The sequence below is a fragment of the Panicum hallii genome, chromosome 1, assembly GCF_002211085.1.
Source record: "Panicum hallii strain FIL2 chromosome 1, PHallii_v3.1, whole genome shotgun sequence".
Classification (NCBI taxonomy): domain Eukaryota; kingdom Viridiplantae; phylum Streptophyta; class Magnoliopsida; order Poales; family Poaceae; genus Panicum; species Panicum hallii.
In genome coordinates this window covers 55,608,083-55,630,220 of record NC_038042.1, presented here as the reverse complement: position 1 = coordinate 55,630,220, position 22,138 = coordinate 55,608,083, and the positions used below count along the sequence as shown (strand labels likewise).

At 49.1% G+C, this 22,138-nt stretch overlaps 4 protein-coding genes, 2 non-coding genes and 1 pseudogene across 7 annotated transcripts; 2 read left to right on the top strand and 5 right to left on the bottom strand.

Annotated features, from left to right (window-relative positions):
* Nucleotides 1–4,078: 4,078 nt before the first annotated feature.
* LOC112879075 lies at nucleotides 4,079–5,890 on the bottom strand. Of its 2 annotated transcripts, XM_025943413.1 has the most exons (2): nucleotides 4,779–5,890; nucleotides 4,079–4,430 (listed from the first exon to the last, which is right to left on the bottom strand). In XM_025943413.1, the coding sequence occupies exons 1-2, from the start codon at nucleotides 5,837–5,839 to the stop codon at nucleotides 4,409–4,411; spliced, it is 1,083 nt and encodes a 360-aa protein (XP_025799198.1). In that variant the 5' UTR covers nucleotides 5,840–5,890; the 3' UTR covers nucleotides 4,079–4,408. The 2 variants fall into 2 exon arrangements, with proteins under 2 accessions (XP_025799198.1, XP_025799197.1); XM_025943412.1 differs by lacking the exon at nucleotides 4,079–4,430 and having other exon boundaries at nucleotides 4,479–5,890.
* A 2,761-nt stretch (nucleotides 5,891–8,651) lies between these two features.
* LOC112898908 lies at nucleotides 8,652–10,690 on the bottom strand. Its single transcript, XM_025967224.1, has 2 exons — nucleotides 10,657–10,690; nucleotides 8,652–10,384 (listed from the first exon to the last, which is right to left on the bottom strand). The coding sequence occupies exons 1-2, from the start codon at nucleotides 10,688–10,690 to the stop codon at nucleotides 8,910–8,912; spliced, it is 1,509 nt and encodes a 502-aa protein (XP_025823009.1). The 3' UTR covers nucleotides 8,652–8,909.
* Nucleotides 10,691–10,706: 16 nt separating this feature from the next.
* Nucleotides 10,707–12,215, bottom strand: LOC112894543. The gene has a single exon (XM_025962293.1). It carries the CDS (start codon nucleotides 12,155–12,157, stop codon nucleotides 10,952–10,954), a length of 1,206 nt encoding a protein of 401 aa, XP_025818078.1. The 5' UTR covers nucleotides 12,158–12,215; the 3' UTR covers nucleotides 10,707–10,951.
* A 190-nt stretch (nucleotides 12,216–12,405) lies between these two features.
* LOC112879199 lies at nucleotides 12,406–12,565 on the bottom strand. The gene has a single exon (XR_003226021.1). It is a non-coding gene; the product is annotated as a U1 spliceosomal RNA (small nuclear RNA).
* An 878-nt stretch (nucleotides 12,566–13,443) lies between these two features.
* Nucleotides 13,444–15,452, top strand: LOC112878285 (putative laccase-9). Its single transcript, XM_025942737.1, has 4 exons — nucleotides 13,444–13,557; nucleotides 13,642–14,038; nucleotides 14,123–15,229; nucleotides 15,322–15,452. The coding sequence occupies exons 1-4, from the start codon at nucleotides 13,444–13,446 to the stop codon at nucleotides 15,450–15,452; spliced, it is 1,749 nt and encodes a 582-aa protein (XP_025798522.1).
* Nucleotides 15,453–16,099: 647 nt separating this feature from the next.
* LOC112879137 lies at nucleotides 16,100–16,260 on the bottom strand. The gene has a single exon (XR_003225962.1). It is a non-coding gene; the product is annotated as a U1 spliceosomal RNA (small nuclear RNA).
* Nucleotides 16,261–18,410: 2,150 nt separating this feature from the next.
* Nucleotides 18,411–20,780, top strand: LOC112872584 (annotated as a pseudogene).
* Nucleotides 20,781–22,138: the final 1,358 nt, after the last annotated feature.

Here is a 22,138-nt window from a genome sequence, read left to right as displayed (position 1 = left end):
GGGTTCCCTGGGCCTGTGTCCCCCTCGCGCCGGTGGAGTTGGAGGGGCCAGACCACCCCCCCCCTCGCGGGGACTCCGGGACCGGTGGTGCCGGCCGCGTCCCTCCTCGTCAAGGTGGATCCACATCCGGCGACGCTGGCTCTTCCAGGGGCCGTGGTGCACGTCGCCGCCTCGAACAGGCCGCCCCCGACGACAGCATGCCTCCTCCCCAAGTGCCGGTATGGATCGATTTCCCTCCCCAAGTCCCCATTGTATCTTTCGTCACCTCCAAACATGACTGCCCTGTACTGCCAGATGTAGTTGAAGTCACTTGTCTCATCAATTTTAATTGTACATCAATTAGATGCAATTTAACTGTACATCAATTCTAATGGTTTGTACATCAACTAGATGCAATTACAGCTGCAAGCATCTCAATTAGATACAATTTTAATTAGATGCTTGCAGTGTTCACATACCTACAATTAGATGGTGCACTCTACAAGTAGTTGTGTTCACATACGAAGATGGTGCACTCTACAATTAGATGCTTGCAGCTGTAATTGATGTACAATTAAAATTGATGAGACAAGTGACTTCAAGCATCTCACCTCCAAATAGATGCTTGTAGGTGAGATACTCTGTCGGCCAAAACATACCTACAAGCATCTCCCAGAGTATCTCAATTTTTACTGTACAAGCATCTGTAAGCTGCATCTAGGTATAAACCATTAGATACTCTGTGAGATGCTTGTAGTATACAATTAGTTGATTCTCTTCTCTCTTTTTTATACAAATAGCCACTTTATTCATGGAAGCACACGACACAGTAACAAACAAACATTGGAAGTTGCAACTAGGACCAAGGATACTACTGCCTATTTGTGTCATTCCCTTATTTTGACCTTTATCTTTCAAGTTCTCTTGGCAAATTGTTATGGCATCTTTGTTCTGAGCATTAAACAACACCGATGAACTTTCCTTGAAATTTACATCATTGGAATCCAGTATGCATTGCGATGCAGGACTCCAGTTGAATTTAAAATTTTCGTTTTTTGTTTAAAAGGTTAGGACATGTTACATGCTAGCTTCAGTCAGTTGACAGATGCAATTAGCTGCTGCAGTCCGTACCTCTATTCTGAGCTTCCGATTACAGTTGCATTTGATATAATTGGAATTCTGTAACGAGTATAATAATTCTGTTTCTGTGCCACTGAGGTTGTTCAATATTTCAGAACAAGCTTGATAGGGCTCAATGGAGTGATTACAACACTCAGGTCTTTTGTCAGCTGTATTGTGACCAGATTGACATGGGGTACTGCAATAGGGGTCAGATGTCTAAGTGGGGTTGGCAAAATCTCACAGAGAAATACTTCAAACGGACAAAGCTGGTACATGATAACGTAACCTTTGGCAACAAGCTCCGAGCACTGAAGAAGGAATGGAGAGCCATACGTGATCTCCAGATCAAGGAAACCGGATTGGGTCGTTCCTCTGATGGTTCTGTCAATGCTTCCGAACAATGGTGGCAAGAGAACAGCCAGGTGCACCATCTTCGTATGTGAACAGAACTACTAAATTAGCTTTGCAAGTTTTGTGACAAACTCTATTCGTTTGCTTTTGTTGTAGGACCAGCAGAAGGAGCTGAAGCATGGCCTTCCTGTCTACCTCCCAGAAATGGACAAGATGTTCCAAGGCGTGTGTGTCACAGGGGAAACTTCATATGTTCCTGGCCGCCGCAAAGGGCCACAGACCATTAGCAGTGACGAAGATGAAGATGGCGGCGACACCACTCCACAGAGCACTCCACACAGTAGTGGCAGCAAGAGGAGCTCCAGCAGCCTTAGCACTCGCAGCACCGGCAGCAGCCCAATCAAGAAGTCCAGGAGCCCAGCAGTGCGTGCAATGCAGTCCAACATGAGGGAGCTCAACATCATTCTGGAGAACAGGATTGCAGCACAGAACCAGATTTGGGCGGATAGGCAGAAAAGAGAGGAACAACTTGAGGAACAGAAGAGAGCCAGGAGGAAGCGAGTGAGGGAGATGGCTAGGCAGCTGGGGGTAGTTGGAGATAGCCGCCTTTGGGTTGGAGTTCTCAAGTTAGTCCGTTCTGATGAGGACATGGAGTCTTTTGAGGAAGCAGATGAAGAAGGAAGAAAATGCATCCTTGCACACCTTTCTGGGGTCGGCAACTAGAACCTCTATTCCATGCATGCACCTGTGTGTGGTTGTGTGGGTGTTGAACCCTGTGATGTTCTTAACTTTATTGTGTACGCTTGTGTTGTGCTAATTTGTTGTGTTGTGCAACTTAATTGTGGTGTTGCTTGTTGATGAATATTTAAGTTATGTGGGTCCCTGTATGTGCGCTGTGTGCATGTGACAGTAGGTTACATAAGGCAAGGTTCTGCTGCATCATTACTTTTCTATATGTGATTATGTACTGATTAGAGCTTTTTCTCTTTGTTTCATGTGTGCAGGAAGCTGACGAACCTTCAGTAGAGGTGGATGCTGATGCTGGTAGGAAGCAGCTGTGGGAGAAGGATTTTTTTGGCATGCTGGCAGAGGAGGATCAGGAGGACATTGCACTGATATATGGTATGTACTCTCAGTATGCCCTCCATTTGGACAAGTTCTACAATAGGGCAGAACATAGAGTGCCCAAGATGAGTGGGTTGGAATGGGTAGAAAACAAACTAGCCAATGAAACCTCATGCTACAGCTTGTTTAGAATGAGTAATAATCTTGCTTGCGGCGGGCCTGAAGGACTTGTACTTTAGATTTATTTGTTCACAGACTATAATAATGCTAGTTATTTCGGATATTTGTTGATTGTATCAAATGTTTGCTCAGAAGTTGCATGCGGTTTGTGCTATGGTACAGTTTTTTTAACTTGTAATATTGTCTGTTCAGAGGATTAGGAAAAAATCTGAGCTACTGAGTACTGTTGCATTTGATACAAACATGCAAATGCTTGCAATGTATGCAGCTGCATGGTGGACTTTCCTTGTGGACAGAGGGGCATTCTGGTCTTTCTTAGACCAATTCAAAGAGTTGGAATTTTGTGTTGCAAAGTTGGAATTCCAAGATTTTCTAACCCTGTGATGTACTTGCAAGTTGGGTTAGAAAAAGTTTGGAATCTAAACAAGGCCCAGGCTGGGCTTTGGTTCGTGGGCCAGGTTTAGTAGAAGCACTTTGCACTATTGTGCCAGATTCTTCAGACCATTATCATCGGCACATATAGCCTGACAGATCACATATTGCTAGAAATACATTCTAAAGCCGAAGATGATGCCGCAGCTTATAAAATGATAATGAAACGTCAACGGTGTGCAATTGAACCTAGTCTGGGTTGCAGAAAATTGGAGTTTATATGTGTATGAAGAAAAATCAAAACCAAGCATGACAAAAGGCTTGAATCCAGGGGATTCAGGTGGCAGAAAAGCTGTTTCAGTTTCTGTCAACCATGAAGAAACATTTCCTCGTTTACCACTGAATGCGTGGTCTTTTGGCAACAGGTCTACGACTGTGTAACTTAAAATAAACCAAGTTTCATACTCGCACAGTGGCATTTTAGTGCAATATGCCCAACTTTTTGGATAAAATTTCAAACAACATGACACAAAATCAACCTTTTTTTTTCTTGGGTAATAATTTGATGGAAGCTATCATGAGGATGCTCATATGAGTTTCGACACACAGCAACAGGAAATGCAGCACCTGATTTTGCCATATTCTTTTTTTTTGAAAGAGAATTACATCCACATTCTTAATCCTATAACTGATACAGAAGGTTCACCTAGCTGAGAAAATGCTCATGGACTCTATAGTTCAGGAAAGGCACCACCTGAAGCATTGATTATATATATTCTTAATCCTATAACCGATACAGCATGTTCACCTAGCTGAGAAAATGCTCATGGACTCTATAGTTCAGGAAAGGCAGCAGCTGAAGCAGTGATTGCATCCATATTCTTAATCTATAACTGATACTGACTGTTCACCTAGCTGAGAAATGCTCATGAACTCTATAGTTCAGGAAAGGCAGCAGCTGAAGCAGTGATTGCATGGGTATTCTTAATCCTATAACTGATACTGAATGTTCACCTAGCTGAAAAAATGCTCAAAGACTCATAGTTCAGAGAAGGCAAGGCTAAGCACATGACTATAAAAACACAATCATGGAAAGAAAGTGAGATTAATTTCTTAACCAACATCATTCTGGATACCAATGGCCTGAGTGAAGCAGAAAGGTGGGCATGAATATTTTGTCAAAAACTGGAACTTGCAATTGAATAAACAAGTTGAAATGAAAAATCAAGGAACCATATTTGTCCCCAAAATCCTAAAACTCAATATACATCCCATGTTTAAAAATTGACAGGTCATAACAGACATGTAAGAAAACACCCCTACACAAATCACAAAGACATTATGTTGTCCCCTGCAAACCCCTGCATGTGTTCAAACATATAAAATTCATTTCAGAATCAGAAGCTAGGTAGACCAAAAAAAAAGGCAAAATGCTTGGCTCATCATAAGTTAGTAAGGTCAACAGTTTCAGCACTTCTGATGCTAGTGGTCAAGTACAAAGTTGCAGAGTGCACATCAGGGTATCTGAATGTGCTAAGAATTAAACACAATTGCTGCCAGTATAGACAGTTTGTCAGCGAAGATTCAAAGCATTGGAACAAACAAACATAATCCTTCATAGCAAGCATCAGGTGGGTATTCTCCCTTTGCAAGCCGATGCATATGCACTGGCAAGGCCAGGAAGAACATCCTTATAAGGATGTATATACCTCGAGTAGAACATCTTCTCGCCAATTGTAACCATCGAGTAGAAGCTCAAATCTTTCCGGATCAATCCTTTCTCCTGGAGCATCTTCATCACGTAATTCCGGGGTGCCAGCCGGCGCTCCAGGCTGTACATCAGGATCGTGGGCCTGCCCTGGATGTACTTGGCATCAACTCCAACCACCTTGGTCAAGAACTCGTACACACGCTGAAGTCTCTCCATGGAGGACGTCAGCACCAGTGGGTTCATTTGCACCATTCTGGCAACCTCAGCATCGGAGCACCCGAATGTCTTGCTCATCATCTTGAGCTTAGAGGCCATCGTCTCCGGGCCGAGGCCCGCCGCGGTCTTCACCGCCTGCCTGAACATAAACGAGTTGCGCGGCACGCCGAGCTCGTCGGCGCGCATGAGGACGGCTCTGGTGACGTCCGGGTAGCAGGTGAGCAGCCTCGGGTTGGTCACGCACATACTGTTAATGTCCTGAACAGATAACCCGCGCTCCTGAAGCAGCCGGATGTTGGTCTTGACCACCTTGTCGAGGTCGGAGTAGACGAGGTAGAAGTTACGCCTGGTGATGCGGAGGAACTTGTCGGGCGAGCCAAAGAAAGATATCCAGAAGCCGAGCTTCGCGTCGATGTTGAAGGTGCGGAAGGCGCAGGGGGACGCACGGACGAAGCTGCGGATCTGCGCGGTGGAGAAGCCGTGGCTGCGGAAGCCGTCCAAGCGGGCCCGCAGGTTGTTGTCGACGCTGCTGTTGAGGATGCGCGGGTCTTTGGTCACGAGGAGCGCGATGTCAGCCTTGGAGAGGCCGAGCGCCGGGCCGGTGAGGAAGGCGAGCACGGCGTCGGCGTTGGCGGGGGATTTCCAGTGGGAGAAGCATTTGGTGGCCTTTGCGGCTTCCTCCCGGGTGAGGCCGCAGGTGGTGACGAGGTAGTCCTCCGCGGCGAAGTGGCTCGGGGAGGAGGAGGCCGCGGCAGCGATGGACAGGAGGGCGCGCTGGAGGGAGAGATGTATGGGGGAGGTGGAGCGGTGGAGGGGGAGGAGATGTTTTTGGAGGCGGAGCATGGTGGCGGCGGGCGGCGGGGAGTGGAGAGAGCTGGGGAATTTGGTGTGGCCTCGTCGTGACCCCGAGTCCCGACCCCACCCGACCCTCGCGGAGTCAAATCTCAACCGGAGATTTGCTTGGCCCAAGTAGGAGGGATTCGGTCCAGTGACTGGGCCGAAAAACAATTGGTCGATTTTTTCTTTTTTTTAAAAAAAAAGAACAATTGGTCGAGACCACAAGTAGAACGAGGTTGCCAATTGGTGGAGACACAAACACACTCCAAAGTCCAAACTCTCCACGTTCAAATCCCTCCGGCAGCTACCTGCACAGCTTCTACCTCTTTACAGAGTCATCTCCATGAGAAAACTCTCAAAAAGGAATTTTTCTCAATCAAACCTGGATCCGAACAGCCATGCAGCGCGCGCGATAAAAGCTTTTTGTCGCCCGCGCGCTGCTGGTCTACTCCGATTGTGGCCCAAATAGAGGTAGCCGGCCCACTGAGACGATTTACGTACAGCCCAATATATATTTCTAACACAGGATGCACTTACTTTTTCTCTACAACATTGGCCACGTACCCACCCTGTTAAGTCATTTTTCTTCTTCAACATTCAATTGATGCTCCTAAGTTTTTGTTTCTTCTTTTCAGCGAGCATTTTTTCTTTTTAGTTCACGACCTGGGGTTCTTTTCCCTTTCTATTTTATTTTCATTCCTTTTCTATTTCCTCCCTTTCTCGTTCTCCTTTCTAATATATATTTACTCATTGATACATTCCTTTCTATTTCAAGTAAACTAGAACTTTTCTTTAATTTTCTTCTTTTTTCCTTCCATGTTTTCCAGAAAACCTACACTTTTTTCTATTTTATTTCTCTTTTCTTTAATATTTCTTTTCCTTTGCTCTTTCTAATGCTCTCTTTTTTATTTCTAATGCTCCAGTAAATATTTCTTCACTAGTATATAATATGTCTTCCTTCTCTTCTCGTTTATTCTTATCTTATTCTCTATTTTCTTTCTTTATTTTTCTTTTACAAATAATTAATGTATTTTTCTAATATGATTTTTCCATTATTTTTTATCTAATATTTTTATTTTATTCTTTACTTTCTTATCCCACTCTTTTTTACATGGTTTGTATCATTTGTATTTATTTTATAATTTTATATTATGAAAAAAAATATCTAAGCTCTGCTATGCAAACCACCTATTCACAATAAGAAGGATAAATTATAGTATAAAACTATTTGATGAGCGAATCATACTCAATTTGTACTAATTTATTTGTATTGTAGATTTATAAATTGGTATGTGAAATGATTTTTTTACCTGCTAATTTGTTTAGCTCATGTATATATGCTTATAAAAATAATTTTTTACGATCTAGATGTATTTGTCTTTATAAAAAATTATTTATCTGTGTATAACTAGTTTGTTCACAACGCAAATTATTTTTTCGCTTTGTAGATTAAATTATTCCGTAATGTTGACTCATTTGTTCGTGATATTCGTTTTTCATTATTTATCTTATACAATCAAATATTCGTGATATATAATATTTTATTCGTTGTACATTATTATTTGTTCGTTATGTTTAACATTTTGTTCGTAGAAAATAATCATTTGTTCGTGCTGTTAAATTATTTGTTCCCGGATCAGAAATTTATTATTGAGTATTAAAAAATATTTTTTAAAAAAATATCGTGCAAACATAGGCAAGTGTGGTCTTATTTTGAAGATCTTGTCATAAGAAAGATAATAGTGCGATCGGAATTTAATTTGGATGCACAGTTTAAGATTTATCAAATTTTTTATATGAACTTCCCTTGTATATGGTTGATGTCATCAATTTATCTCCACCTGCATACATGCATTGTTATTTACATTGTTATTTAGTACTAACAGGTCTGAGATACAGCCTAAAAGGCCGTTCCGTACGAGGGAAAAATTAATCGCGCTTCTGGTGGTGGTTGGCCAAACCACCACCTCAAGTGATGCCTAATGGCACCCGCCTGGGGTTACATGAAACAGAACAAAAGTCTATTAGCCTGTCCAACTGAAGTCGCCTCTCCAGCCACGAGGAATTCTATAAGAGGAGCATTCCTTCCATCCAAAATCCAAACGTCGTTGTATTGCTTGTATTCTGATGAAATGTTTGTCAATGGATGCCTAGGTAAAAGAAAAAAACTCCGGATCCATCAGCAGGGAAGAACATCCCCGCCTGGCCGGGAAAGGAACCTCACCAGTGTATGCTTCTTTGGCAGCCTGGGGCCATTTGCAACCGTTGCACAGGGAGGTGGGCACAAATACAGCACACAAGGTTCGAGCGCCCTGCGTGAGTAGCACCTCTACTGGATGCTCTACCACTAATCTACACACTCATCTGCAATGGATGCCTAGGTAACACCTGAGCATTGTGCATGGCTTGGCTGAGATGGTTCACTTCTTCAAGAAAAACACTAAATTTTGTACTTCCGTATCCCAATGAAAGAAATGCAGACCTTCCTTCATAGTTAATTTGTATTTCCAAGTTATAACCAAGTACTGTGACCAAAGATATTCCGGCCATTAAGCATGAAGGAACAGTACTGATTACTGAAGAGTGATCTACATTAAGCAGCATGGTTACATTTTCTGAATCAATGTAGCTTTTAAAGCACTCCGAAGGCTTTCTTCTACAATCCCTTGTGTTAGAGTGTATATACCAGAACATATTTGACACATAAACGGGCAGCACAATACAAAATGAAGCTCAATGTTAACTTCAGTAAGGACACAACCATGGCAAATTCTATAGGATGATTGTGCCCATCTTATGTTAACTAAAATTTGATAGCAAAAGGAAAACATGGCTTGTACTTTCATATGAAAACCATCACTCAGTTGGAATTTAGAAACGAAACTTTTTATGGTTACCAGCATCAGTTTATGCTGTCGCCTGTAACAGACCTAAGCTAAATGACCATGAAGCTACTTCATCTCCTATATTTCATCAGTACAATGAGTTTTCTTTTGAAACAAGATCAGTGGAATAAGGTTACACAGATACACAATGGGGGCGGAACACACACCTCCAAATTCTCCTTCCACTCCAGTCAATGTTGAAATGCCTCTGGCACCTTCCCCGCACAGGCAGACTCATAAGCATCAGCAAGGCCGGGGATGGAATCCTCATAGGGAGCAACGAATTTCTCCAAGAACTTCTCTTCGGTCGGCGCGACCACATTGAAGAAGCACCGATCTTGTTCAACCAGCCCCTTTTCCTTGAGAGCCTTCAGCACGAGGTGCCGGGGCACTATCCGCCTCTCGAGGCTGTACATGAGGAGCACTGACCGGCGCGCGATGTACTCCGGCGGCAGCCCGACCTCGTTGAGCAGGAACTCAGCGTTCCGGCGCAGCCTCTCCTCGGACGCGACCAGGATCCGCGGTGCCTTGCTGACGGCGAGGTTCACCTCCTCCTGCGACCAACCGAGCGTCTCTTTCAGGACGGCGACCTTGGCATCGACCTTCTCCTGGCCGATGCATCCCGCGGTAGAGAGCGCGTGGCGGAACATCTGGGAGCCGGGCGCCACGCCGAGCTGCGTGGCGCGTCGCACGGCGTCCTGAACGTACTCCGGGTGCATGGTGACGAGCCGTGGCGCGGCAACGAGCAGCTTGGCGATGTCGGCGGCGCTGAGCCCGCACTGCTTGAGGTACGCGACGTTGGGCTCGACCACCTTCTCGAGGTCGGAGGTGAGGAGCCAGTAGTTCCAGTCGCTGGCCTGGAGCAGCCGCTCCGGGGAGCCGAAGAGCGGGAGCCAGAACCGCACCTTGGAGACGAAGCTGCGGCAGAGGAAGTAGCGGCCGGCGATCTGCGCGAGGTGCGCGATCTGGGACGGGGAGAGCCCCAGCGCGCGGAGCTCCGCGGAGATGGGCGCCAGGGACCGGTCGATGCGCGCGCAGAGGACGCGCGGGTTGTAGGCCACGACGGCGGCGACCTCCTTCGGGGAGAGCCCGAGGCCCGCGAGGAAGGCGAGCACGGCGTCCGCGTTGGAGGCGGACTTGAGGTGCGCGAGGCTCTTGGACGCCTTGAGCGCCTGCGGCGGTGTGAGGTGGCAGCTGGCGACGAGGTAGTCCTCGACGGCGAAGGTGCTCGCGGGAGCGGGGGTCGGGGTGGCGGGTGTGCTCGTGGCGGCCGCGCGGGTGAGGGTGAGGCGGAGGCGGAGGCGGCAGCGGGCCGGGAGCAGGGACACGGCGGCGAGGGGGGCGGCGGCGGGGAGGAAGAGGAGAGGCATGGCGGGGGACGAGGCGTGGCAGGGTCCCGTCCATCGAGCGGGTGGTGGCTTTTTGACTTGGGTTGTGTAATCCGCAGCTCGGTGGACGGTGGCGGAGGCGCGGGCCGCAAGCTGCAGGCCGTGCCGTGCGCGGGTGCACCTGGCCGTCCTCGCCCAAAGAAAGGCCAAATGCGTTCGGAATTTGGTGGAACTGACGAGCTCGATCGGAATTTGGTGGAATTTGGTTTCAAATGCATTGAGAAATTTGCTGGGTTGTTCAGATTTGGCTCCTCGGCTGAGATGACCCACAACTAATTCTGGGCCCAATTTTCTTGGTCCCAGTTTGCAGTAGCAACCGAACAAGTTTGGATATTGTTGACACCTCCTTTATCTGCTGTTGGAGCTTGACTCGGAATTGGATAATGGATATGGTTGCAAGGATCTCACTCCTTTTTTTTTTCTTTTCAATTACTACTTCTTGCATCTCACAACAGAGACAACAGAGCATTCAAGATTGAAATGCTTTTATGTCGCTGCTTTTGCTCTCTCACGTTACAGGGTGCAAAGCGAACGCTATATCATTTCAAACTGCTTGTCTTATCCAGCTCCCTGTTCAACTGCATTTGCTCAAGAGTGAAGGCTCAGCAAAATAACAACTGTGCTACGCCAATTCCAATAGCAGTGCCATTGTCCAAGAGTTGCTCGTCAGTTTACACGGATCAGCAGTTTCATGCTACTATCTACTCTTTACATAAAAGCCATTTGAAATGTTTTATATGACCTGTACTCTACATCGGAGTTACATGCACTGGCCGGATAATCTTGCGAAATCCACAGGAACTAGGAGCTCTCCAATTGTCCAGCATCTCGTAAACTTTGGCCAGCTACTGTGCTTCCTTCCTGACAACGGCGGCCTCGTAAACTTTGGCCAAGTTTGGGACTTTGACCAGGAACGGCCTGATGAACTTGGCCACGAATTCCTCCTCCGTGACGGCGGCGATGTTGTTGAAATCCCTGCCGCGCCACAGCCGCCGAGCCTGCAGCACCCTCATCACCTGGAACCGCGGCACGAGCCGCCCCTCCAGGTCGTACCTGAGCAGCGCGGGGAAGTTGGCGACACGCTCCGCGTCCACGCCGACCTCCGTGGTCAGGAACTCCCAGTTCCTCCGCAGCCGCTCCGCGGAGACCGTCAGCAGCGTCGGCATCTTCGCCGCCGCCGTCTTCACCTGCGCCTCCGTCCACCCGAGCTCGTCCCTGAAGAATGCGGCTTTCCAGGCGAGCCGCTCCGGCGTCGCGCTGAACGCCGCGATGATCGCGTCCTTGAACGCCCGCATCTTGCGCGGCACGCCGAACTCGTCGGCGCGGGCCAGGACGGCGTCGACCTCGTCCGGGCCCGCGATGAGCAGCTTGGAGCAGTAGGATATGGCGAACCAGCCGACGTCGTCGTCGGTGAGGGTGCCCTCCTCCTGGAGCAGCGCGATGGTGGGCCTGACCGTCCGGAGGTCCGCGCTGAGAAGGCCCGGGTTGACCTTGAGCGCGGCGACGAGCTTGTCGACGCGGCCACGGAGATACGGGAGCCAGAACTGGACCCTCGAGATGAGCTCGCGTGAGCGGAACACTGCCGCGCCGCAGCGTGCGACGAGGAGGCCCATCTGGAACGTGGTGAACCCGAGCGCGCGCAGCTCGTCCGCGCGCGGCGCGAGCGTCCTCGGCACGCTGCAGGTGAGTATCGTCGGGTCGCGCGCCACGGCGACGGCGATGAGCGGAGGGGAGAGCTCCAGCGCGGAGGCGAGGAAGGCCAGCACGGCGTCGGGCTTGGAGGGCGACTTGATGGCGGAGAGCTCCGGCGCCACGCGGGCGGCAACGTTAGGGTAGAGATTACACCTGGTCACGAGGTAGTCCTCCACAGAGAAGGCGCCAGCTGATGCGGCGGTGGAAGCAGAGGTCGCGTCTGCTGATGCAGTGGTGGAAGCAGAGGTGCGCGAGTCGGTGCAGGGGATGGGGCGGAAGCGGGATGGAGCAAGCGAGGGGGACGGGGAGGATGGCAGCGCCGGGGCGGAGAGGACTGGATGCCTCGGGAGGAGGAGCATCGCAGCCACACCGGCGTGACGGCCTCGAGATGAGCCGGCGGATGGGTATCGGATAGAAGATGGGGGGGGGGGGGGGGGGGCGTTGAGGGGGAGATGGCTCACAGGATGAGCGACTACTACTATTCAAGGAAAAATGACTCCTTAGGCCGCAAAAGCTTCTGGCCCAGGAACTCCATTCAATTAAGATTCCCAAATAACGAGGTGCTAAAGATAAGCACAAGGACCAAAATTTAATTTCTTATAATTGGTAAGGGCCGCGCGAACGCGTACCCCCTCTGCCACAAATTATGACGTCCACTCTCCCACTTGGGGAGATGGTAGACCAGCGCACCCACCAAGTGCAATGTGGGCCATTGATCTAGGCCATGGGCCTTCATGATCGCCCATCGACCCCGTCCAGGTAAGTATGGACGACGGGTGGCCACGGGCTTTGTTATATAGGCCGTCCGCCCGGCCGCGTCGGGTTGCGGCGTCGAGGTGGGACTAAACGGCGCGCTGCTGAGAGAGAAACCACAGCGTCGCGTTTCCGTTGGATCCGTAGTGGACGGTTCAGCAGTGCGGCGCTGAGTAAAGCAAATCGATACCGTGGTGCTGTGATGGGCCGACGAAGTTTCCAGTAGATGGGCCAAGTTTTTTTTTTGCTGTGCCAACTTGGGCTAAGATTTTTGTGTTGTCCAGACGGAATTTGGTTGGACACGGATTTGTCCGTCATCATGATCACGAAAGAGCAACCCAATCGACTTCAGTGCAAAACACAAGCCAGCTCTGATCTTGGGAATGATCATGATAGAACAGAATGTTATCACCCCATGCACAGGAGGGTTTTGCCATCCTTCTGTTCCCAACGATACAACTCACGAGGTTCCAAAAACCATATGCACAAATCCAAAAGCCAAAATCTTGTCGCCCGGCTTGCTCTCTTTTTTACCGTGCCGCCAACGCAGAACATGATAAAATGTACTCCTAGTTAGCTCTGATTGTGACGGATTAGGATTAGGACATGCATCCTCTATGCATTCTCGCGTATCTTCCAGGACTGGCTGAGCCTCCTGGCCAATTCCGCGCGAGTATCGTTCGACACAGCCGGCGCATTGGGATGCACGCTTGCATCCATGTCGCAACAGCCCGTCGCTTTGCCACGTAGGAGGACAGAGTTGGAAGCTGATGGGTGACAGGTATCATCGGAACTATCATGCGGCTCCTTGGCCATTCGTTCATTGATCGGCGTCGTGCGTGTCTCCCTTCCCTATAAAACCTTCTGGCTTCTACGGCTAAAATGTCCGACGATGGCTGTCAGTAGGATGCCGGTGCTTTGGTTATGGCTAGGTGCAGTCTTGACGTTGGGTGTTGCGGTTAGCCTGGCTGAAGGCTCGAGGTCTCCTCGTCACTACGATTTCTTCGTAAGTGTGTCCGACGATCAATTGTCAGTTCGTCGGTGCCAAGAAAAAACTTGCACAATTTACCGGATGAAATTTGGCCTGCAGATAAGGACGGCTAACTACACCAGGCTCTGCCACCGGAAGAGCATCCTCACCGTGAACGGCAGATTCCCCGGGCCGACCATCTACGCGCGCAAGGGCGACGTCGTCACCGTCGACGTTCACAACCAGGGCGACAAGAACGTCACCATCCACTGGCACGGCGTGGACCAGCCGCGGAACCCGTGGTCCGATGGGCCGGAGTTCATCACGCAGTGCCCCATCCAGCCCGGCGCCAGCTTCACGTACCGGATCGTCCTCTCCTGGGAAGAAGGCACACTCTGGTGGCACGCGCACAGCGACTTCGACCGCGCCACCGTGCACGGCGCCATCGTCATCCGCCCCCGGCGCGGCACCAGCTACCCCTTCAAGAAGCCGCACAAGGAGATACCAATCTTCCTTGGTAATAGCATAGCATTCTTGGAGGCGCGTGCCTGATCGTTCAACGCGCTGATTTGATCTAGTACTAAGTTGGACTGATTCGCAGGTGAGTGGTGGAAGGGCAATGTCCGGCAGTTGCTCGCCGACGCTCTTCAGACCGGCGGCGAGTTCCAGCCGTCGGACGCAAACACCATCAACGGCCAGCCCGGTGACCTGTTTCCGTGCTCCAGGGACGGCACGTTCACGCTGCCCGTCGAGCACGGCAAGACCTACATGCTCCGTCTCATCAACGCGGCGCTGGCCAACGAGTTCTTCTTCGGCGTCGCCGGGCACCGCCTCACCGTGGTCGGGACCGACGCGTCATACGTGAAGCCGTTCACCGTCGATCACGTCTTCCTCGCGCCGGGACAGACCGTGACCGCGCTGCTCAGAGCCGACCGCGCGTCGCGCGGCCCGCGGAACACCCGGTACTACATGGCCGCACGGCCGTTGTCGACCAACCCGCTCGTTCTCTTCAACAACAGCACCGCCACAGCCGTGCTGGAGTACACCGACGCCGCTGCACCCCCCAGCTTGGCGACCCCCGACTTTCCGATTCTGCCGGACATCAACGACTGCGCCGCGGCGGACGCGTACACGGCGCGGCTCCGGTCACTCGCCAGCGACGCGCACCCGGCGCGCGTGCCCCGGCGCGTGGACGAGCACATGCTCGTCACCATCGCGATGAACGAGATCGCGTGCGCGCCCGACGAGAACTGCCAGGGGCCCCGCGGCAACCGCCTCGCGGCGAGCCTGAACAACGTGAGCTTCGAGGCCCCGCGGCACACGGGCATTCTCGGCGCGTACTACCACCACCGCTCGGCCGGCGTCGTGCGCGAGACAGACTTCCCAAGCAACCCGCCGCTGCCGTTTAACTTCACGGCCGACGACCTCCCGCCGGAGCTCAGGCTGACGGCGCGCGGCACGAGGGTGAAGGTGCTGGAGTACGGCACGGTGGTGGAGGTGGTGCTCCAGGACACGGCGATCCTCGGCGCCGAGAGCCACCCCATCCACCTGCACGGGTACAGCTTCTACGTGGTGGGAACCGGGTCCGGCAACTTCGACGACGGCAGGGACCCCGCCGGCTACAACTTGGTCGACCCGCCATACCAGAACACGGTGGCGGTGCCCAGGGGCGGGTGGTCGGCGATCCGTTTCCGTGCCGAAAATCCTGGTGCGTGGCTGCGCCTGTGTGTGGTGTTTTCCCATTTCCTACGCCAAGTTTCAGTTCTCACCACTGCCGTTGTGTTGCTCTGTGTTGTCTAGGTGTGTGGTTCATGCATTGCCATTTCGAACGGCACATGGTATGGGGGATGGACACCGTGTTCATCGTGAAGGATGGGAATGGAGCGGAGGAGAAGATGATGCCGCCGCCGCTAGGGATGCCTAGGTGTTGAATTGTTGATGGCGGAAGGTTTGCTGGTTGCATAGATCGTGGAATCGATTTCATATCTCACTTGCTGGCCAAGTCTTGGCCTAATTCTTGTTGGGCCTTGGAAGCGGGTCGAAACTGAACTCGGGCGTCTATCTGAAATGTTTCCTCTTATCACATTAGAATGTGTGGATTGTTCTTCACAATAGATGACAATGTCCACTGATAACAATGCATGAGAACTTCGTTGATTTTAAAATTTGTAATAGATTGTTTCTAATTGTTGTAATAGATTGTTAAGGTGAATTCATGGAAGTAGTGTTGTGTGTGTTATATTCCATGTTTTTGTATATATAAAAGAAAATCGTTGCATCACATAACTGATTTAAGTCGTATGCAAGTCAAATCTTGAAAATAATATTTCCGTGTTTGGGAAAAAAAAAGATGGCACTGTTCACATGAGCTTTGTGCCTTCGTCTCAACAGAGGCACCGAGGCCATCAGCGCTGGTAACGACGAACATGCTTTGGGCCCGAAACAAGACAAAACGGTTCACACTTTGCAGCCCACGACGTCAGCTACGGGGCCAGCTCGGGTTTTCCCGATCGCAGGACCTATGTTGACAACATCTACCTATGCAAGGTCAGGACCAAAGTTTAATTTCTTATAATTGGCAGGGGCCGCGCGAACGCGTACCCCCTCAGCCACAAATTATGACGTCCACTCTCCCACTTGGGGAGATGGTAGACCAGCGCACCCACCAAGTGCAATGTGGGCCACTGATCTAGGCCATGGGCCTTCGCGATCGCCCATCGACCCCGTCCAGGTAAGTATGGAGCAAGGGTGGCCACGGGCTTTGTTATATAGCAAGCTCGCCCGCCCGCAGCTCACTGCGTTACCGAGGTGGGACTAAACCCCACGCTCAGAGAGGAAGAACGTCGTTGCGCTTCCGTTGGATTCGGCGTGGACGGTTCACGCGGTGGGGCTTGGTATGAAGCAAGATGGGGGTGCTGTACTGGGCCGATAAAGATTCCCAGAATATGGGCCGAAGGTTGTGAATTCCTGGGTGCCGGCCTGGACTAGATTTCTTATTCTTTCTATATAAGGAAGATTTTGGACTCGATTTCTGGTACCACATTAAGGCATGTTTTCCCCTCATTTTCATATTTCCGGTTCGATCCCTTTTGCTGTATTCCAGTATCGCACGCTGTGCTCTGGGAGCAGGCATCGTCGGCTGGCGCGTTTGGTTTCCTACAAAATGCCTGCCTGCTGCATCTCATTCATTCAGACGAGCATCAAACGATGGCAGCAGGGCAAGGCCAAAGCGCACTTGCTGTTGCTAATAGACACGTCCAAGATTTTCTCTAACTAACAGAGTGAGCATCGAATCCGGCGACGCCTGAAGATGGGTGCAGATAAGATGCACGCAGTGTGCTGGTTACTGCTATGTGTGCTGCTAACCATTGGAGTCGCAGCTAGCCCTGCCCAGGCCTCCAGAGCTAAACACTACGAAGACGATCTATCTGCTTTGATTTACCAGCCCTCTTCTTCCCTAGTTAGGGCACACTTGGATTTAGCAGATTTTTTTCGAAGCTGCATGTGCATGTACTTAGTTCCTCGAATGCCGCGCCACTCATACACGCATGGCTCATTACGAAGACAATTGACGCCTACCGTGCGCATCCATCATCCATGGTGGCATGGTGCCGACGATGCTGCCCAGTCCTTGCGTGTTCTAGCGCTTGGTCTGCACTTCCGCAGAGAAAGTGTAGCCGCTCCGCCGAACTCATTCGGCTGCTGCTGACGACGACGACGACGGCCTCCTATCGCACCAGAGCCCAGATCCTCTTTTTTTTTCCTGGGCGACGCGGCGGACGGATGGACCGGCTCGGCCTGTCCGCGAGGCCCGTTCTGCCTCCTGTGCGCGGCATTTTCTGGCAACACCGGCCTCTGGGCTCTGGCTCTCCCGACACGCGACACGGCGGGACCCAGCAAGCGGCTCTCGCGAACGATCGAGTCGCCTAGGGGTGCGTTTAGATTGCAACAAAGTTGCAATAGTGACACTGTAGCGTTTTCGTTTGTATTTGATAAATTTTATCTAATCATGGACTAATTAGGCTCAAAAGATTCATCTCGTGATGTACAATTAAACTGTGCAATTAGTTTTTTTTTTACATACATTTACTGCTCCATGCATGTGTCCCAAAATTGATGTGATGGAGAGAGAGTGTAAAAATTATAACATTTGGATGCATCTAAACAGGCCCTAGCTCCGAGAATCGAATCCCTCCACGGCGGCGCGGCGGCGGCGGCGCTCGGGGCACAACGCCAGCACGTTCAGGGCCTGTTTAGATCGTTTTGCATTTTTGCAAAATTTCACTGTAGCAAAGAAATCTTGCTAATTTGAAGTACTAAATGAAGTCTATTTGCAAAACTTTTTGCATGGATGGGTTGTAAATCACGAGACGAATCTAATGATGCTAATTAATCCATAATTAAGCAATAATTAGCGGATGGTTACTGTAGCATCACTGTTGCAAAACATGGATTAAGTAGGCTCATTAGATTCGTCTCGCGATTTACAACCCATCCATGCAAAAGATTTTGTAAATAGACTTCATTTAGTATTTCAAATTAGTAAGATTCCTTTGGCATCTTTACGTTTACAATTTTTTTTGCGTTTTTACGGATGGAACTAAACAGACCCTCATAGCAGCCCCCAGCGTAGGATTGCGCTGTGCTCTTGTCGGCCTTCACGCCGCCCAGGAGAGGTGATCGGCGCGGGGATCCTCTGCCGGGGAGCTGATCCGCGCGCTCGTCCGCTCCGCCGATTCTTGCGCTACCGTGGGCGAGCTCGGGGGCGCCATCTCAGCAGACGGAATATTTGCAGAAAAACACCCCGATTCGGATCGTGATTAATAATCGTGATCCAAATATTTGCAAATTAGATCCTCTATTTGCAAATAATCTGCTAACTCGGATCGCGATTAATAACCGCGATCCAATTATTTGCAAAAAGGTTCTTAGTATTTTCATATAACCCCTGGATGGATAGGAGCTGTTGCAGCCGTGGAGCGGTGCAGTTCAGACTCCAGAGTTCAGGGAAGACGAAGCAACACGAGCCGAGCAAGGCGGCCATGGCGGAGCTCGCCGCGGACCAGCACGTCCGCTACATCGTCACCGTGGAGAAGGTAATGCACCCATCCTCCTCGCCCTCTAGCCCCTGTATCCTCGACTTACCCCGCGCTTCCAACGCCCGTTCTTCTCGGCGCAGAAGAAGGACTCGTTTGAGTCGCTGGTGATGGAGCACATCCGGCTCAACGGCGCCTACTGGGGCCTCACCACGCTCGACCTCCTCCACGAGCTCCACGCCGTCGACGCCGCCGAGGTCGTCGAATGGATCATGTCCTGCTACCACCCTGAATCTGGTACTCCGCCTCCACCAATCCTCTATCGATTTTTTTCCCCTGGTGATTGGATTGTGTAGACATAGTTAATTGATTTGTATGCGTGCTATCTTTGGACGTGTGTGGCGGTGCAGGTGGATTTGGAGGGAACGTCGGGCACAATCCTCATGTCCTCTACACGCTCAGCGCCGTGCAGGTCCTCTGCCTCTTCGATCGGCTCGATGTCCTCGACGTCGACAAGGTTGCTGATTGTATCCTTTTTCCAGATCTTGCATTGGATTCACGCTATTGGAGTATGTTTGTAAACTTGAGATTGCCAATGCCCTAATGAGCAAAGTGAATCCTGCGACCCTGTTGTTAATCTGACTGAACTTGAAATCTAGTTCCTTTTCCTTATCTACATCATGTCAGATGTCTCTGGACTGCAAAATGAGGATGGATCATTTTCTGGTGATGTCTGGGGTGAAGTTGACACTAGGTAAAAGCCCCTTCAAATGATCCTTTGAGTTCCCAATTTCGTGTTTCGAACTTAATACTTTTCCTGTTTCCGTAGGTTCTCATATATTGCCCTACGTACCTTATCATTACTGCACCGTCTGCATAAAATTAATATGCAAAAGGCTGTAGATTTTATTGTTAGTTGTAAGAACTTGGATGGTGGATTTGGAGCTATGCCTGGAGGGGAGTCTAATGCTGGGCAAAGTATGTTTACTTTGACTTCACTGGAAACCCTGATCTGTGGTATTTCTTAGTACTGTTGTAATTTATCATAAATGGGCAAAGTTTGTGTTTCTAGAGGAAGCTATACTATCTCCAAATGAATATTACTGATCTTATATGCATATAGTCTAGCTTCTACTATTGCAGCACTACAACGTACTCTGGATATTGGTGGTATTTTGATTGACTTGTTGTAGTTTCAACCTAATGTTAGCTGTCATTGCCTGAAATTAGCTTTGCTGGATGTGATTATTTCCAAACTCATATATTTTCTGCAAGCTAACGATTTTACAGTGGTTCAAGTAACCTGAATACATGCATTTGCGTACAGTATTTTGTTGTGTTGGCGCTCTTGCAATTGCTGGGTCTCTGCATCACATTGATAGAGATCTCCTCGGATGGTGGCTTTGTGAGCACCAGTGTAAAGACGGAGGACTTAATGGGTGGCCCGAGAAACTGGCTGATGTGAGTTTTATCATAAGTGGTTTACTTTTTGCACTCATTAAACCTTACCACTTTGGATTTAATTAAACTGTCAAATATTCTCAAGGTTTGCTACTCATGTGGGTGCTATCAAGCTTGATAATGATTGATAGAGTGCATTGGATTGACAAAGAAAAGCTTACAAAATTCATCCTAAACTGTCAGGTGACTGTTTATTATTCCCATAAGTGGCATTTGGATAACCATGCAGCCCTTGACTCATAAGTATCAGTTCCAACTCTTCTCATTTATGTTGATCGGCAGGACAAAGAGGATGGTGGCATTTCAGATAGACCAGATGATGCAGTAGATATCTATCACACATACTCTGGAGTTGCAGGTGCTTATTTTCTTTCCACACTGGTATTTTTAATATGTGTAAGGATCTTGTATATGGCACATGGATGAATTATAATTAGGAACACTGCATAACCAGTTAACCTCTCTTGCAAGCAGGGCTTTCATTGATGGAGTACCCTGGGGTGAAGCCTATGGATCCTGCCTATGCGCTGCCGTTGGATGTTATCAATAGGATTTTCTTGAGAAAATAGAATGCTACATGTATGAGATTTGTTCCACGGATGGTGTTGTCTAATGTGGATGCTTCTCTACAGAATCACTGTAGTTAGCTTTGGAAAGAAGTAGCTGAGATGTAGAATCAATTGTACATGGAGTCAGGAACGCATGTTGGAATATCACATCAACTTTTTTGTCGACAATACATCAGCAAGTAACACTTTGGTACTTATCGTTTTCGGCTCCTATTGTTTGTGTCAGCTCGCTCTAATTTTAGCGATACGGTTGGGCCGACGTAGTCACAAAGATGACTGTTTACCCGCTCCAATTTTATCAGCACGAATAACATAAAGGAACACGCATGAATTTTTCCATTGTGACCCAGGCTCTTTGTCCTATGCAAAATATTTTAAAGACGATAGAAAATTTGTCTGTGTTATATTATTAGACGAGAGAAAGAAAAAACAAAAGAACACTAGCAAACACCCCAGGCTACCACGGCCAAAAACAACACCCACTCAAGATGAAAACTACAGAAGAAGAGCAAGGAACGCCTATAAGAGTAATACGGATAAGGAGAACGCAGCATCTGGTTCGCTGGAAAAAGAGCTTTTCTCCTATGCATCTGTTTAGCACGTTTTATTCGAACAGTGCATGTGCCTCTCTTGAGGAGCTCATGTTTGTTTTGAATTCTTCCAGGGCTTTGTATTTTTCCGCTTCTTCTTCTTCCAAACAACCGGAAGTCGATGTCCAAACTCAGCTCGATCTGTGACGAAATTTCCTTCAATCCAATCCACCAATCCATAAAGAAGTAACCGATCAAGGCTCTGACTTGCCAAGCGACTGAAGCCTGGAGGTCACGTCGGCGCGTCTAGAAGACACCCATCCCGGGTGAGAGTGAGATCGAACGGAATACATAGCAGGATTAATTCAGAGACGAACCATCTGTGTTCTGCTTCCCGCAGACTTGGTTGAGCCATTGACAATTTGACCTGAGCATTTCTCTATGTCTCCAGGAATAGTGAGAGACAATTCGACCAGGACAGCATGGATTGAAACGTTCTTTCCCAGGGATGAGACAAGAAACCTTGAAAGCTTCTGCCCACAGGCTGCTCAATGTTCAGACTAGCAACTTGTCAACGCAGAAATTGAATCGTTGCCATACTGCCATCATGTGCAGGGTTGTACTTCTCTGTAACCCTGCTGGTCAAAACGTGGACCAATGCAGACATTCTAGAGCTTCATTTTCATGTAGGACTGTAGGAGTCTAGGAGACGTCTTGGAATGAACACGGTCTTTTATTGACAACTTTTGCCAATAATTTTCGTTGCCATACACCCATGACACCGCGGAATACTATATGACACGAAAGTAAGTTTTGAGACAAATAAAGCTATGTGGTATGTCATTCTCTTATATCTAACCTAAGCGATAAGTTTCGAGAAAAACCTACGCATATGTCACTTTAGCATATCTAATAGGGGCATTATAGCTTTCAAGACAAACTTATGCATCATGTCACTTTAGTATATCTAAGGACCTGAATACTAATGCCTAGTGAGATGTAGTACATGGTAGCCAAAGTT

What these genes read in the sequence shown, in the direction of transcription:
- LOC112879075 (XM_025943412.1), bottom strand. Translation starts at nt 5,839, where the DNA reads ATGCTCCGCCTCCAAAAACATCTCCTCCCCCTCCACCGCTCCACCTCC.
- LOC112898908 (XM_025967224.1), bottom strand. Translation starts at nt 10,690, where the DNA reads ATGCAGTTGAACAGGGAGCTGGATAAGACAAGCA. An exon ending in GGAGCTGGATAAGACAAGCA is followed by an intron (nt 10,385 to 10,656) that starts GTTTGAAATGAT and finishes AATTGGGCCCAG; the next exon opens with AATTAGTTGTGGGTCATCTC.
- LOC112894543 (XM_025962293.1), bottom strand. Translation starts at nt 12,157, where the DNA reads ATGCTCCTCCTCCCGAGGCATCCAGTCCTCTCCGCCCCGGCGCTGCCA.
- LOC112878285 (XM_025942737.1), top strand. Translation starts at nt 13,444, where the DNA reads ATGGCTGTCAGTAGGATGCCGGTGCTTTGGTTATGGCTAGGTGCAGTC. An exon ending in CTCGTCACTACGATTTCTTC is followed by an intron (nt 13,558 to 13,641) that starts GTAAGTGTGTCC and finishes TTTGGCCTGCAG; the next exon opens with ATAAGGACGGCTAACTACAC. An exon ending in TTTCCGTGCCGAAAATCCTG is followed by an intron (nt 15,230 to 15,321) that starts GTGCGTGGCTGC and finishes TGTGTTGTCTAG; the next exon opens with GTGTGTGGTTCATGCATTGC.